Source organism: Anolis sagrei, chromosome 4 (genome assembly GCF_037176765.1).
Source record: "Anolis sagrei isolate rAnoSag1 chromosome 4, rAnoSag1.mat, whole genome shotgun sequence".
NCBI lineage: Eukaryota > Metazoa > Chordata > Lepidosauria > Squamata > Dactyloidae > Anolis > Anolis sagrei.
In genome coordinates this window covers 88829065-88845307 of record NC_090024.1, presented here as the reverse complement: position 1 = coordinate 88845307, position 16243 = coordinate 88829065, and the positions used below count along the sequence as shown (strand labels likewise).

The 16243-nt window shown below is 37.7% G+C and overlaps 1 protein-coding gene across 2 annotated transcripts in view; it reads left to right on the top strand.

Annotated features, from left to right (window-relative positions):
• Window positions 1-16243, top strand: part of MYLK4 (myosin light chain kinase family member 4) — a 126268-nt gene that overhangs the window by 87119 nt on the left and 22906 nt on the right. For both annotated transcript variants that reach the window (XM_067467520.1, XM_067467518.1), the window contains 7 exons: window positions 6508-6577; window positions 8812-9211; window positions 10963-11234; window positions 12361-12466; window positions 13444-13537; window positions 15097-15206; window positions 15923-16064. In XM_067467520.1, the coding sequence (XP_067323621.1) occupies window positions 6508-6577; window positions 8812-9211; window positions 10963-11234; window positions 12361-12466; window positions 13444-13537; window positions 15097-15206; window positions 15923-16064 (1194 nt within the window). The remainder of the gene's footprint in view (window positions 1-6507; window positions 6578-8811; window positions 9212-10962; window positions 11235-12360; window positions 12467-13443; window positions 13538-15096; window positions 15207-15922; window positions 16065-16243) is intronic.

The following is a 16243-nucleotide window of genomic DNA, read 5'->3' as shown; positions in this document are numbered from 1 at the left end:
AACTTGGTTATATTTCAAGTCTTTCTGAACAAGGAACAAAAGATGCTCTTGGTTAAAACTTCAGCTGAACTAATTTATTGCTTTTGTTGAAACATCCTATCATGTTAGGTCTGATATTTATCATTGTTCTGAGTACAATTGGCAATTATAATCTCATCATCCTATCCACTGGGAGACAAAAAAAAACCAAACAAAAACAAAACAAAACAGAACTACTTATAAATCTAAGTCATGTTCCTGGTTGGATTGTAGTTAGACATTGATATATTCCCAATACTTACTGTATGTTATATAAAACTGTCCCAAGTATTTAATAATAATAACAACAACAACAACAATAACAACAACCATTCAAACTCTTGCATTTAACTTTTCTACACAAAAAATGGAAACAATAGATGACACTCATGTTTTGGTTGATTTGGAAGGAGGGATAAGATTTCTGGTCATTTATCTCTTTTCAGTGGCTTTGATATAAACTTAGACATGGTCAGATTAGATCTAATGAAGTCAATTACTAGAGATGTAAATATGTATTGGGCATATAAATACTGTTTTCAAATTTTCAAATAATGACCACAGGCAATTTATGTAATTTTGAAGCAGACAGTGAAAACAATGAAATATTACTCAGCATAGTGACTGGAATCAAGAAATCAGCATAAGACTAGGACATGGAATGATAGCTATGAAGGAACTAGATAAGATCCTGAAGTGCAGAAAGATTTCATTGAGTGTTCAAGTTAGAATGATCCATACCATCCTATTCCTTATTTCTATGTATGATTGTGAAGGAAGAAAACCAACTCATTTGAGATGTAATGCTGGAAAGCATTCTGTGGATACCAGGAACTGCTAAAAAGATAAATAAATGGGTCCAAGAACAAATCAAGCCTTCACTCTCCATAAAGGTCACAATGAATAAACTGGGACTGTCATACTTTGGCCATATTTTGAGATGAGATGACTCACCACAGAAGATGTATTGCTAAGATAGAAGGCAGTGGGGAAAAAAGAAGCCTTGAGCTTGAATATTGTTGAAATCACTTTGAAGGCTGTCAACAACAACAAAACAAAATAATGAAACTGCCAAATGATACAAGGAATTTGGTAAATTAGGACCTTAGCAGCTGTTCTTCTAAGAATATTTACTCTAGTAATGTTTTGAGTTCTTTTTTTATTAATCAGTATATTGAAATTTTGATACTGTTATACAAGATTTGTGTCAGAAAACACACACACACACACACAACCCCCAACTCTTGGTGCTATATATCACCATCTATGAAGTTAGTTTGGCTGGGAGTGATATGCTGAAGTGCTTAGCATCAACATTCAGGCTAAGTAACTCAGCCACAACGCTTAATGTGAGATATCTGAGCCTAATCAATTTCTCAGGGCATTTTCAAGGCAGACCTCTATATAAACACTTGTGTGCAGATAATATAGTGTTCACAAACGCACATTTCCATATGTAGTATATAATATACTCCATACATAATTTTTCCTGTTAAGTGCAGTTGAACTGAATCCATCAAACAGTTCCATTTGGCACCAGATTCAACCTGATGGGATGATAAAGAGTAAATGCTTCAGGCAGCTCCATGAAAACCTTTATTATAGAGCTTCTGGCATGGGAAGAAAATCAAAGGGTTTTATTGGGTGAAAAAGGGTGGGAGAGCAAAAGATGAATATTAGAAACCTTGCCAGGTTAGTCCTGGTGTGGCATAAAGAAGGAATTCAATACTTCTTTTTATGAAAGAAGTCAGGTGTTCATAAAAAAACTCCCACTTAATATTCATCTGAATCTTACAATGTTTCTAGTATGTATGTCTTAATGTCATATTTTTGCTTTTTCTTTAAATTCTATAATCTTTGAAACATGTCCTCCAAGCATTGGATAAGGTTGTGGCAGCCCAGGTCGGAAACTGATTATGAGCAAAATTAAAGACAGTTCTTCTGACTAAGCAGCTCCAAGAACATATTGCCCTAGCAAGAATTTAGGCAAATATTATGTTCTGGAAGGAACCGCCAGAGATCTTAGAGAAAGAAGACTCTGTTCTGCAAAGCACAGTACAACCCCCATTCCCCTTTGAATTCAACCTGCTCTGCTGCTGCCAAATACACTGTGCTCTGGATGCTTTTGAGAAAGTAGTAATTAAAAGCAAATATTTTGCTGGGTTTGACTGGAGCTTTTCCCAGTCTTGAGTCCCCAGTACTGTTGGACCATAACTCTCATTATCTCAAACCACCGGCCATGGGCAGCTGGGGATGATAGTAAACCAGCAGGAGCCTGGGAACTAAAGTCAGGAAAGCCTGAATTAATCAAAGGTACGGTGCTCTTAAACAGCAAGTGAATTACAAACCTTGGTACTGTACCATTAAATTGGTACTGTACCATTTATGAAACTGGAGGGGAAGTGGTCCCACCAATAAATGGTCCAACAAATTATGATGTAAAAGACACTCAAATGGAGTTTATCAGGCTTCCTTTTGCACAGCATTACTAAATCTTGGCTATTTGCCTCTGTCATTTTCTCTGAGAGTACTTCCACTAGTGTCCTCCCTCACTACTGGTGCTTGGCATTTTGATTCCGGTTCCTAACCAAAGACCTGACATAGGAGAACTTTTACTGAATGAAATAGCCATGTGAGGTTTTTCTGACAATACGGGAGTTGAAAAGTATGTGGGAAACAGAGTTTCAAATTACAGAACAAGAAATGAGACAAGTGGTAGAGACAATAGGGATGATACAAAAGAAGAAATGAGGAGGAAAATATTACATAAATGGTATTGTACACCCTGTCAATTAGTATACTATTATAAAAAGGGGAGCAGTCAGTGCTGGCATGGATGTAAACAGAAAGCGTGGTTTATGCACATGATGTAGGAATATGAACAAGTACAATACTTCTGGCAGACAATACAAAATGTGTCAAACCAAATATTAGGAACTGATTGGGTGGTAACAAAAGAAATGGCAGTCTTAATACAAAGAAAGGGATAGGAAATAAAGGAAGCAATAATTGAGTGCACACAAGCAATTATAGTATTGGGATGGAAAGACAAATCAAAGTGGGCAGTATGTATCAGTATATGATGGACCAAATGTAATTCAAAAATTATGGATGTAAAATTAAATGATTCAAAAGGTAATGGAAATAGAATGCGAGAAGTTGAAGAAAGATGGAACCGGGTCAAGAATTATATTATGAATCAGGCCATAAGAAACAGGATACAAATATTATATAGTATGTAAAAGGATTGCCTCAAAAAGGATTAATATGTGAAATAAAATAATCCTTGTGGTAGTGGTGGTGGTGGTGGTAGTGGGAATTGTAAATGTTGTGTATGTGTAAAGTCGCAACATAGGCATTCTCATTGTAGAAAAAGAAAGCATTTTTACACAGAAAACAGAATTTTGTTAACAGAAAATAAGCTTTCTGTGAAAAAAAAACACTTACTAACTTTGAGAAAGAGTTTTGTACAATAAAGAATGTTGCCTGTTCAAAAATGTAGCTTTATCTTCAAAGAAAAACCTTTTTGCATTTCTTTTGTGCAGTATAAATCCTAAACTTGAATAATTTTTGAAAATATACCAGTTTTCTATAACTTTCTCAAGGAGGAGAAAAAACAATAAAATTATTCATAAAATTTGCAAATTTTTACAATGACAGCATTACTAAGCCATACATTCTTACAAGTACTGATTTCAATGCTACCTCTTTCCTACAAATTTAAGTTCAACCTATTTTTAAGCAAGCATTTTCATGAAACCAAATGTTTTACTCAGAATCAAATCATATTAAGTCCAATCGGTTTCGTTATGCATGCAATTCTAATCTCAGTGACTGGTACTTGTATTTTCTCTGTTTACAGACACATCTATTAAAATGTTTGATGTATTATCTAGCTCTTCAGAACATTACGATATTTGTTCTGCTTTTCTGTGAGCAGCCCATTAGTAAAAGCTTCCTGTAGGTGTCACTGTGACATTGTAGAAAAAGTAGTGCCACCGAGCATGGCATATGAATTTACTCAGAACTCTGAGTAATGTTTCATCAATGTTTTATAACAGTAGGTTATAGCTTTTAAAATGTGTTACTGTTTTTGAATGCCTACCAGTCATGACCATATAGCTAACTGAAACTTGTCAGAAGATCTGTAATGCTAGGAATATTGAAAAAAAGCTCGCTGTTATATTCTGCTCTCATTATTCTGGTCATGAGGGATATCTATAATTGCATATTTGGGGCATCAATTTTGTTGTTGTAAATTAGCAGGAACCCAGACTATCTCAAGGTTTTGCAAATGATTTTATTCTTTTGGTGGAAGTGAAGCAAAACATTGGAAAGTTTATTAGTTATTCTGGAAGACAGATTGTGTTTAGAACATTAAATATATGGCATACTATCCAAATAAGAAATAAACAGATAGAAGGGATATTGATTTATATTTTTGTAATGGTGTCACAGATTGTTCTTGTTATGTGCCTTCAAGTTCTTTCTGACTGATACTGACCGTAAGGCAAGATATGTTCAGGAGGGTTGCCTTTGCCTTCCTCTGAGGTCAAGAGAATGTGACTTCCCCATGGTCACCCAGTGGGTTTCCAATTTCCATTGGATCTTGGTCTCCTGAGTCATGCTCAATCCACAACAACATACTGACTCTCAATGAGCCTGATAGCGCTAAAAACTAGAGTTTTTAAAAGGTTAAATAAACAGAATGATGTGTTATGATACAACAATCTTAAATAAAGTACCTTGGGCACTATGGGCAAAATGAGATATATAATGGAAGTAAGTTTCTCGACTCTTAGACCTTTCCTCTTGAGCTGGTCATTGACCATAATAAAGTGAACCTGTAATGGAAGTAGTATTATTGCTTCACTCCAGAACTGGGGAATTTTGGGCAAACTCAGTTATAGAGCAGGAGTCCTCAAACTAAGGCCCGGGGGCCGGATGTGGCCCTCCAAGGTCATTTACCCGGCCCTCGCTCAGGGTCAACCTAAGTCTTGAAAGCACACGACAACAACAATCCTATCTCATCAGCCAAAAGTAGGCCCAAACTTCACATTGAAATACTAATAAGTTTATATTTGTTAAAATTGTTCTTCATTTTAATTATGGTATTGTTTTTAAGTGTTTTTTGCACTACAAATAAGAAATGTGCAGTGTGCATAGGAATTCGTTCATTTTTTTTTTCAAATTATAATCCGGCCCTCCAACTGTGACCTGGCCCCCTGTTTAAAAAGTTTGAGGACCCCTGTTATAGAGCGTGTGTGTGTGTGTGTGAGAGAGAGAGAGAGAGAGAGAGAGAAAGCTATCAATACATACCCAATAATTTTCATAAGATTTGATTAGGCAAGAACTACTCAGAAGTGATTTTGTCAGTTCCTTACTTTGAAATATAGCTTACAGCACTTGGTTTCCATTGATAGCCCTGTATCCAAGTACTAACTAGGGATGACCTGTTTAGCTTCCAAAATAGATAGGATCTAGTGCCTTTAGGATATTTAGGCCAGTGTTAAAAGAGCTATCCAAGGTGCTGAGCCATATCCCCCAAATAACAGGACAGGGATCACTATGACCCCATTAAATTAGAAACCACTGTCTATCACTGTGAGGATTCAAAAGAAAAAAAGAGTTTCGACTGAAGTTTCACACACTGATTTCAAAGAACCAACCAGACTTTTTATTGCCTGTGAGTTGTGCCTATTGAATTTTATTTTCAAGTGAACATACATTGGATATGTGGATAATAATGTTGTTTAAAGCAAATACCCTGCTTTATACCATCTGCACTTCACAACTGACTATAACAGAGCAGTTTTGTTCTTTGTCTGCTGCTCCTACTGTAGAAGCCATTCATAGTTTGCATTAAATTAAAATGTTCACTATTTGGCCATTACAACATATTTTAAGAGATTAGCAGATTAGCTAAAAAAATACCAAAGTTAGATATCAAAATATTTTCAATTTAAATTAGTTTAATTTTTGCAGCATATTTATTTCTGATTCCTTCATTATGTGTTTTTATGCCACAACAGCAAAACCATAAAATTTACTTATCCCTCTGATTACACAAAATCAGTAAAAACAGAGTTTCTTAGGCTACTCAAGAATACATGTTCCATTGAGAATTTTATCCAAATCTTCATTGTGGTGAGGAATACAGAGAGCAGTACAATAAATAATGAATAAAGTTATTGACCACAAAAGTAACAGTTTATGGGAATCATGACATACTTTCCCATCCAATAGCTGCTCATTTTTGGAACTAAAAATGCATGGATATACCTGTCTTAAAGGGATGCCTATCAATTCAAAGAGGTAATTTCAGAATTCTATCATGGTGATAAAAATATGATATCACTGTAGATATTGTACAAGTCAAACTTTTGATCCGATATAATGAAAAACAATGTGTAGAAGAAAATGTAAGATTATACAAATGCTATTGGTTATGAAATCTTAAACCTAAAATGTATGTTTTTCTTCCCATAGGAAAAGTCGTGTCTGACTGCAAAGGGAATAAAACCTATAAGCAAAAAGAAGAAACCTCCTGATTCCTCAGGTCAGTTTTATGTGTCTTCAACTACCAATAAACTAATATCTTTACCTTCAATAATGCAATATTGTTGCTAGAGACAGAAACTAGACTCATCTAAAGTGTGTGTGTGTTGTTTGTTATTGTTTGTGGTAGATTTTATTGACCATGGGCCGTTCTGGGATGGATTTTTTAAGTCTTGGCCTTTTGTCCATGGGATCTGTGGCAAGTCTACACCTCTAAACCATCTCATTGTATTATAAGCCATACTTATGCAATCAATGTCTCCATGTATTCCTATATATAGATCAGCCACTTACCACATTAGAAATGTCCACAATCAGTATTTAAATATATGAGATGGAATTACACAGATTGGCCATAATTATCTGTTGACATAACTTGTGTTTGTTTGCATACTTTGGGTAACATAGACCCCTTCCACACAGCTGAATAAAATCTCACATTTTCTCCTTTGAACTGGAATATATGGCAATGTGGACTCAGATAACCCAGTTCAAAGCAGATATTGTGCAATTTTCTCCCCTGATATTTTGGGTTATATGGCTGTGTAGAAGGGCTCTTAGTTTTGTTCACTTCAAAGAAGGTCCTAGAACAATTGTATTATGAGTCAACAATGAAACAAGGTAGTGCATGCAATCCTCTTTTTAAAAAATTGTGGCATTTACAGAAGGTTGGGAGAATGTAGAATCATCTTTACAGTTAGTTAATTCATAATTTGAAAAAAGCAAATGCGGAGAAACTGCTTTTATTTATAATTTGACAAAATGTGAATATATTCTGAGCTTTTGAATGGATACACACACACACCTCTCCTAGGCCTAAAATGTTCTAGGGGGACTTAAAGCAAAAAAGTTGGATACCTTTGGTAGGTGCACACCTCCTGGTGTAATCTCCCAGCTCCCCGTAGTTGCTCACTCCTGAACTAGGTACAAGGTAAATCTCCTTTATCCAAAATGAATGAAATCAGAGGTATTTTGGATTTTGTTTTTGGATTTCGGAATATCTGTATTTTCATATATGTACATAATGATACCTTGGAGATGGGACCCAAAGCTCAATATGAAATACACTTATTATTATTATGTTAATGCCAGTATTATGTTTATTTATACCCCACGTTTTCTCTCCACAAGGAGATTCAAAGTGGATTATGTTTATGTTTCATATGCACCTTATACATAGAACATGAAGTTAATGTTAAACAATATTTTAAGAATTCTAATTATATGCAACGAACCACCAGAAATCAAAGGTATCACTTCCATTTCTTTTGCTATTAGATTTTGGACAATGTATTGTCAAAGGCTTTCACAGACAGACCCACTGGGGTGTTGTATGGTTTCTGGGCTGAATGGCCATGTTCTAGCAGCATTTTCTCCTGATGTTTTACTTGCATCTGTGGCTTGTATCTTCAGAGGATCTGATGGTAGTAAAACAAGTGGAGTTTATATATCTGTAGAATGTCCATGATGGGAGAAAAGAACCATTTTCTGTTGAATAAGTGTAAAGGGTGCGCTTCGTAAGTTAGATTTGAGTGGGAACCACCCATTAGCATGTGCGTAACCACGAAGATAGCCTAGTCAATTAGTGAGTGCATCTGCATAGAAGTAGCCTGGCCTTCGTTCCCTTTCAAGGGCTAGTGAACACCACCCAGACAAAAGATGTCTCAAGGCAGTTGATTCCAGTCATAGATGCAAGCGAAACATCAGGTGAAAATGCTGCTAGAACATGGCCTTAGATCCCAGACATCACACAACACTCCAGATTTTGGACAATTTGGAATTTTGGAGCAATTCAGATGTCAGAATTTTGGAGAAGGAATGCTTAACCTATATAAATACTGCTTTGCACTGTTAGCAAAAAAACAAAACAAAACAAAAAATGCAAAATGTGAGATTGTGCTCAGAATTTCACCACAATCTGATAGCAAAAGTTATAAAATAAAAGAAAAAAGTAAAACAATTCAGAAAGCAATCATTTTGCATCCTTAATGTTATGTAGCTAACCATGAACAGGAAAAAGGGAGAGACAGAGAGTGGCAACAAAAATGCATTAACATAACATGTTGTTAGGCTCCTAATGTATAGAACTTTTGGTTGACCAGACAGTTTAGGTCAGACGTAGAATATAGTTTTGGTTGGAAAGTCCCTGGCTTTCCAGAGGGAAAACAGGGTAGCTATTCTATAAGTTACAAAAATGGTGCTGCATGATCATTGGTATTTTCTCTTTGGTTCCAGAAGAATCTGATGACACAGAAAAGATTCATAAGCTCAACAAAGAGAATGCTGAAAAGGCCAGTCCATTTTTTGTTCAGAGAGGTTCCTCCAAATCTCTTAGTCATGAATTAAAGGAAAAGTCAGTGGCAAGCCACTGGAAACCCCCTCTTCAGAAGACCACAGAAAAAAGCCAGGCAGAAGATAATTCTAAGGAAACTCATAATAAACAAAGTGGCCATGATACAAAGGGCATTGGAAAGAAGACTGAAGAGTGTGGAGGAAGCTCAGAAGGATTGGGAAAAGATGTTGAAGGAACAGATAGCAGCAGCGATAAAGAAAGGAAAGCACTGGAAACTACACCTGAAAGTGAAGATGCATCAGAAGCTGTTGGTCCATCAAAGAGCCAGGATCAAGATGTGGAGTACGTTTTATATAATAGACCATATGACTTCATATTTGTCCACAGGATTTTATACATTGATTGTTATTTACAGGAGGCTAACATATTATGCAAGGGATCCAGTCAGGAACTCCTTGCATAATACAGTTATTTCATAATTTGGAATCCTATTTTTCTTACTGAAATAAATGATTTCTTGGACTTCTAACAAAGCAATACCATAGAAACATGCAGGATGACTTAACAATGCCTCAAAAAAGTGTTTTATAAGAGTGTTCTGTGCATTATCTGGTAGAAACAGTAGTGGAAGTTGATCATAAAATTATTTATTTACTTCAAATATTTGTACCCCACCCTTTTCTACCACTGAAGGGGGGCTCAGGGTGGCTTACAGCTAGCAACAATTCAATGCCCCCATATACAAACAGATAAAACAGCAGTTATAAAACAAGTAAAATGTTAATTTAAATTAAAACCATTTAAAATAGTGTAAATTGAATTAGTTGGCCAAATCTAAATCTGAGTTCTATGATGAACAACTTAGTCCGAAGCCTGTCCACAGTCCATTTACCATAGCATTTCATCATTTATCAACCTACTATCCAAATTCCGGGTCCCATAGCCATGTTTTCAACTTTTTCCTGAAGGACAGGAGGGAAGCAGTTGACCTAATTTAGCTGGGGAATGAGTTCCACAGGCAAGGGGGCCCTTTCTCTCGTCCCCGCCAAGCACGTTTGTGACAGAGGCAGGATTGCGAGCAGGGCCTCCCCGGAAGATCATAAACTTTGAGGTGGGAGATAGGGGGAGATGCGTTCGGACAAGTAAGCTGGGCCAAAACTGTATAGGACTTTATAGGTCAAGACAAGCGCTGTGAATTGTGCTTGGAACTGGACCGGAAGCCAGTGGAGCTGACATAACAGGGGGGTGATATGCTCCCTGTATTCTGCTCCAGTAAGTAATCTAGCTGCTACCCATTGGACTAGTTGAAGTTTCCGAACAGTCTTCAAAGGCAACCCCACATAGAGCGCATTGCAGTATCTATTCGGGATGTAACAAGAGCATGGACCATTGTGGCCAGATCAGACTTCCCAAGGTATGGGCACAGCTGGTGCATAAGTTTGAGTTGTGTAAAAGCTCTCCCGGCCACTGCCGAAATCTGCAGTTCCAGGCTCAGCGATGAATCCAGGATCACTCCCAAGCTGCGAACCTGCGGCGTCAGGGGGAGTGTAACCCCATCCAACACAGGCTGTAACCCTATGCCCTGTTCGGCCTTTCATGATGGAGGCCTAAGATATTATTTTACCATGGTCTAATAGCATTTAATAATAATCTGTGAAAATGGAAACACATCATCCTCACTCCCCTTTCCTTTCACACTCAATTAACACAGATTGCATTGTCTAGTAACCATACCAATATGTAAATCACCCCTCCCTACCCATACTTTGCCCTCCCTAGTGCATGCCCCCAAACAGGATTACGGAAGCTGGAATGCATTTTACACTCCACTGTAGGTATGTGTGTAGGGGGCTATAGCATATCTAGTGAGGATGAAAAAAACCACTAAAGATGCTATCCATTTGTTCCTAAGGCTTCCAGTTATTTTCAAAAAGGTCCTAGCCGTACAATGAAGGTCATAAGACCTTCCATCATGGGATTAATTCTTTAAAAATCATGAACTCCCCTGTTTTACCACAAGTGACTCCTTTCTCTTGTGCATACCACTTTTCTTCTAAATGTGGCACTAAAATAATGTACATTATTTCTTATAGGCATAAAGACTGTGGGAAGACCTCATTTCTTCTGAAGGATGAACAAAGCATTAGCAGTAAGCGTCGTGTGAATGATGACAAAATTGCCAAAGATATCAACAAAAAGAGCAGGGTAGATATGACAAAAATCAGTGGCGGACACAAACCAAAAGAAGCAATTAAACCATGTAAGGTAGAGCCTAGTGTGTCAGACAAAAAAGGGGAGTGTGGTTCTGAATCCAAGATGAAGGAACAGCATCAAGAAACATCCATAGAAGAGACTTGTATAATAGGTACAAAATGGTTTTAAAAATGCATGTACATAAAAACTCCTGGCAAAACAAATGCATTTTTAAAACAGTCGCATGTGACTTACAACATGCATCTATGGTATAGCATGGTAGTTTACTAGAAAGAAGACTTTTTGTTTGTTTGTGTGTTATGGTTGGGTGGGTCACTCAGTTTTCCTGTAGATAACCTAGTGAGCTAGATCCCAAACTCCTGATAAAACTATTAATAAACTCCTTTTAGATTTATCCGCATGGGTAACATGTTGTGATGAAATGTTTTCATTCCTGCATCCATACAAGTCCCAACTGATTAAAATATTACTAAAACAGAACCAGAATTTGCCTCTGCAGTTCTATAGTGCCTACCATTTTCTCATCAGTTCAAGTGTAGGGATTGCTGATTTTTTTTTTTTGAGTCGGCACCATGTAGTGGTTGTAGTATTAGGACTATGGGTTCACCCGTGGAAATCAACTGGGTGACTTTGAGCAAATCACATTCTCTTGGCCTTAGAAGTCGGCAATGCCAAGCCCCTTCTGAACTTATCTTGCCAAGCATATGTTATGATAGGTTTGCCATAGGGTCACCAAAAGTCAGAAATGGCTTAAAGGCAGACGACAACAACCAAGTGTGGGGAAGCATTTCTAGAGTGAACCTAGATAGAGAATCATCATTCTAATTGACTCCTGGTCTTAATCTACATGACAAAATTAATATTATTTCTTTAAAAACCAAGACTGTGTTGTTTTGCTGTTGGGGATTGGGGAGATTGTGCTTTACTTACTTACTTAGGCAATCCCTCGTTGACTAAGTAAGATTGTTCTCCCGCAGTGAGGGCATCGGTTTCCAGACGGAAGGCAGTCCTGGTCTGGGTTGGCTTAATGCGCCTTCCTCTTGGCACGGTTCTCTCTTTCACCCTCCTTTCATGCCTCTTCAAATTCTACAGCACTGCTGGTCACAGCTGACCTCCAGCTAGAGTGCTCAAAGGCCAGAGCTTCCCAATTCTCTGTGTCTATGCCACAGTTTTTAAGGTTGACTTTGACCCCATCTTTAAATCTTTAAAGATGGCGCATAATGAAATTGTTAGTGCCATATGTGTCCATAACAACCTCTCTGTCTTTTTATTTTCAGATGATAGCCCTCCACCTCCAGCCCCTTTTGACCATAGAATTGTCTCAGCGAAAAGGATGGGGATCAATAGCTATTATCATGTTTACAAGGGTGAAGTTTTGGGAGGGTAAGTTCAATAAAAGCCATAGTTAGCAAATGAGAAATTTCATCAAACAGTGGAAGGTGGGGAAATGAAAGCAACCAAGTCTTTCACATTAGGCAGTTATACAGCTAGGATGGAACAATTAAGAAATCTACCCTAAACTTTGAAAGTCATCATCTGCATTTTGAATTCAGACTAGAAGCATGTTGGAAACCTTTCTTAGAATCTTAATGAGGCCAATGTATTGCAATCTGTTGAGAGTATCCATTTGCATAAAAAATGTAGGAGTATAATTTGCATCCTTCCTAGCAAGAATATTACAGTTGGGAAATATTTGGGCTTTTCTGTTTGAAACAGAGTCTGGACAATTGTCTTTTGATTGCAACTTCCATGTATTGTTGAAAGCAGTGCTAGGAAAAATGTTTAAACCAGAGCTAAGAAATATCATTATTTAATTTCCAATGCAATAATTATCATATCATCACTGTAAAAGTTAGACTCAGGGTGTATTTACATTGTAGAATGAATGCAGGTTGACACCGCTTTAACTGCCAAAGCTCAATGCTATAGAATCCTGGAAGCTATAGTTTTACAAGGGATTTCCTCTCTCCAGAAGCCTTGATCAACTAAATCAAGTTAAACAATAATACAAAAAGAGGGTGTTTCTTCTATCCTAAAGGTGAACCATGAATGTTATTTGCCCTGATGCAGAAAAAAATCCTTCTAGAGAAGAGACCACACAAATAATGTTTATCAAAAACAAAAGAATATTTACTGTACTTATGCCTGACTTTTCTCACCCCCAGAAGGGGACTCAGGGCTGCTTACAAACTATGGCAATAGTGGGTTTTTCGGGCTGTGTGGCCATGTTCTAGAAGCATTCTCTCCTGACATTTTGCCTGCATTTATGGCAGGCATCCTCAGAGGTTGTGAGGTCTGTTGAAAACAGTGAAAAGTGAAATCAGTCTTCAGCAACATTTCTCTTTTTTTTCTCTGTTCAGGGGACGATTTGGTCAAGTGCATAAATGTGAAGAAAAATCAACAGGCATACAATTAGCTGCTAAAATCATAAAAGCCAGAAATATAAAGGAGAAGGTAAGGTTAACTAAAATGTGAAGAAAAGTTTGCAGTGAATCCCTGCATGAGAGGTTTAGTTATCCAGACCTTTTGTTCTGACTGTGTCAGCAGTTTCAGGTGGCAGGAAAATAACATAAAGTAAAGCTTTTAATATGTAATCACCCTCTGGGGTTTTTCTGTTTTAAATTTTTGTATCTATTTCAAACCTTTTTTCCTGCTTTTCAATTTTTAAAGTATATTGTTTTAATTAATTTTATCTGTAAGCTAAATTACCCCCAGTGGCGCAATGGGTTAAACCCTTTTGCCAGCAGGACTGAAGACCAATAGGTCGGAGGTTCAAATCTGGGGAGAGTGCGGATAAGCTCCCTCTGTCAGCTCCAGCTTCTCATGCGGGGACATGAGAGAAGCCCCCCACAAGGATAGTAAACATCAAGCATCTGGGCATTCCCTGGGCAACATCCTTGCAGATGGCCAATTATCTCACACTAGAAGCGACTTACAGTTTCTCAAGTCACTCCTGACATGAAAAAACAAATATGTAAGTGGCTGCTTTGGGAGAAAGATGTCATATAAACAAAGAAGCAAACTAATTATTGTTTGTTTGTTTGCTTGCTTGTTTAAGCAGCACTTAGAATGTTATTACACTGAATGGATTGAGAGATTTTTCAGCTACAGAATAGCTTGGTTAATGGTGACAGCCTATCTGTGCACACAACAATGACAACATTGGGTCGTTGTAAGTTTTTCGGGCTATATGGCCATGTTCTAGAAGCACCTCCTGATGTTTCGCCTGCATCTATGGCAGTTATCCTCAGAGGTTGTGAGGTCTTCACAACCTCTGAGGATGCCTGCCATAGATGCAGGCAAAACATTAGAAGAGAATGCTTCTAGAACATGGCCATATAGCCTCAAAAACCTACAACAACTCAGTGATTCCAGCCATGGAAGACTTCGACAATACAATGACAACACTGAGTTTTTTCCCCCATTTGTACTTTTTTGAATTCCAATGTCATGAGGTCAATAGCACATAACTACATTGCCTGTGAAACTGGGGTAACAAAATAACTTGATTAGTTCTATCTTCTTTCTGTTAATAATATTTGGGTAGGGGAGGGGAGACTCAGGGTGCATCTTCACTGGCCAGAAACAGCAATGCTGATCTGGAGTGTAGTACTCACTCCAGCATCACTAGAGGCTAAACTGCAGCTGGTTTGGAAGCTGGGTGGTGGCTGCAATGGTTAGCCCTGAACCAGCCCAGTAACCCAATGGCAACCACATGACCACGTGCCATCAGAACCTATTTATCTTGCCTCCGTCAACTTGGCAGTTGAGATGCCTGCCAGGCATAAAAATGGCACTGATCACCAATCAGCACATGGAGTATTCACACAAGAGAAGGGAGCGGAGAAAGAAGGAGCTTCTCCCTCCTCTTTTCTGCTATAAGAAGATACCAAATCCCAGTGTCTTACAAAAAATAGAACATTTCATATCAAATCATGAAGGAGCTGCACTCATATTAATCAGTACTCACATTTCATCCTGTATTTGACACTGTTTTTTTGTATACTTCACAGGATGAAGTAAAGAATGAGATCAATGTAATGAATCAGTTGGATCATGTGAACCTCATTCAGCTGTACGATGCTTTTGAATCAAAAAACGACATTGTCCTTGTCATGGAATAGTATGTATCCATCTAAATGTTCTTTCTGCATCCTTTTCTTGTCTGTCTCTCTACTAGTAGACTTGCTGCAATCCTCTCCCTTCCCTACTGTGGTAGTTATGTGCCCGGCAGGCCTGTAGCCGGGAGGGGGGGGGGGGGTTAGGGGTTCAACCCTCCCCCTGAAAATTTTCAGGTTAAAAAAACACAACTTTTTGGGCTATTTTTGGCCTTACTAACCTTGCATACCTTGTATCTTATACCTTTTATGGAGCAATAAGAGTCTTTGGGCTGTATTAAAAATGCTGTTGTTGTGTTATCGAACTACATGATTTGCTAAAAAAAGTTTCACCCCCCCCCCCATTTTTTTCCCTGGCTACGGCTCTGGTGCCCAGTACCACAAAACCCAAAAGTATAGATAGTAAGGGAGTAGGAAGGATGCAGGTGAAAAATGACTTCTTCTGAATACCTTCAGTCCATACCCAACCTCTAAAAAATAAACAATGGCCTGCATCTTCCATGTTCCTGTTGTACCTGTGTCTTGGAAGCAGGTTTGCGGGTTTTATACCTGACATGGTACCTTTATGTAATAGTCTGGACAGGTTACAAACCTCTACATTTGTGAAGGGTGTATGTGTGTACATTGTGTGTGTGTGTGTGTGTGTGTGTATATATATATATGCTTGACTGTGAAAATTTGCAGCAAAATGAATTTTCAATTACAATGTTTTTCTTCACAGTGTGCAGGGAGGAGAGTTGTTTGATCGAATTATCGATGAGAACTGCAACTTGACAGAGATCGACACCATTTTGTTCACAAAGCAAATTTGTGAAGGCATTCAGTATATGCATCAAATGTACATTCTTCACTTAGACCTGAAGGTAGTGTGCATTACTTTGTTGTTGTGTTTGTGTACTTTCAAGTTCTTTCTGACTTATGGCAACCTTAAGGGTAATCTATCATGTAGCTTGCTTGCCTTGCTTCCCTTGTTTTATTTTTTGTTTCAAAGACATATGTTTTCAGCATGTTTGTACATAATATTTAATATTTATTTTGAGAA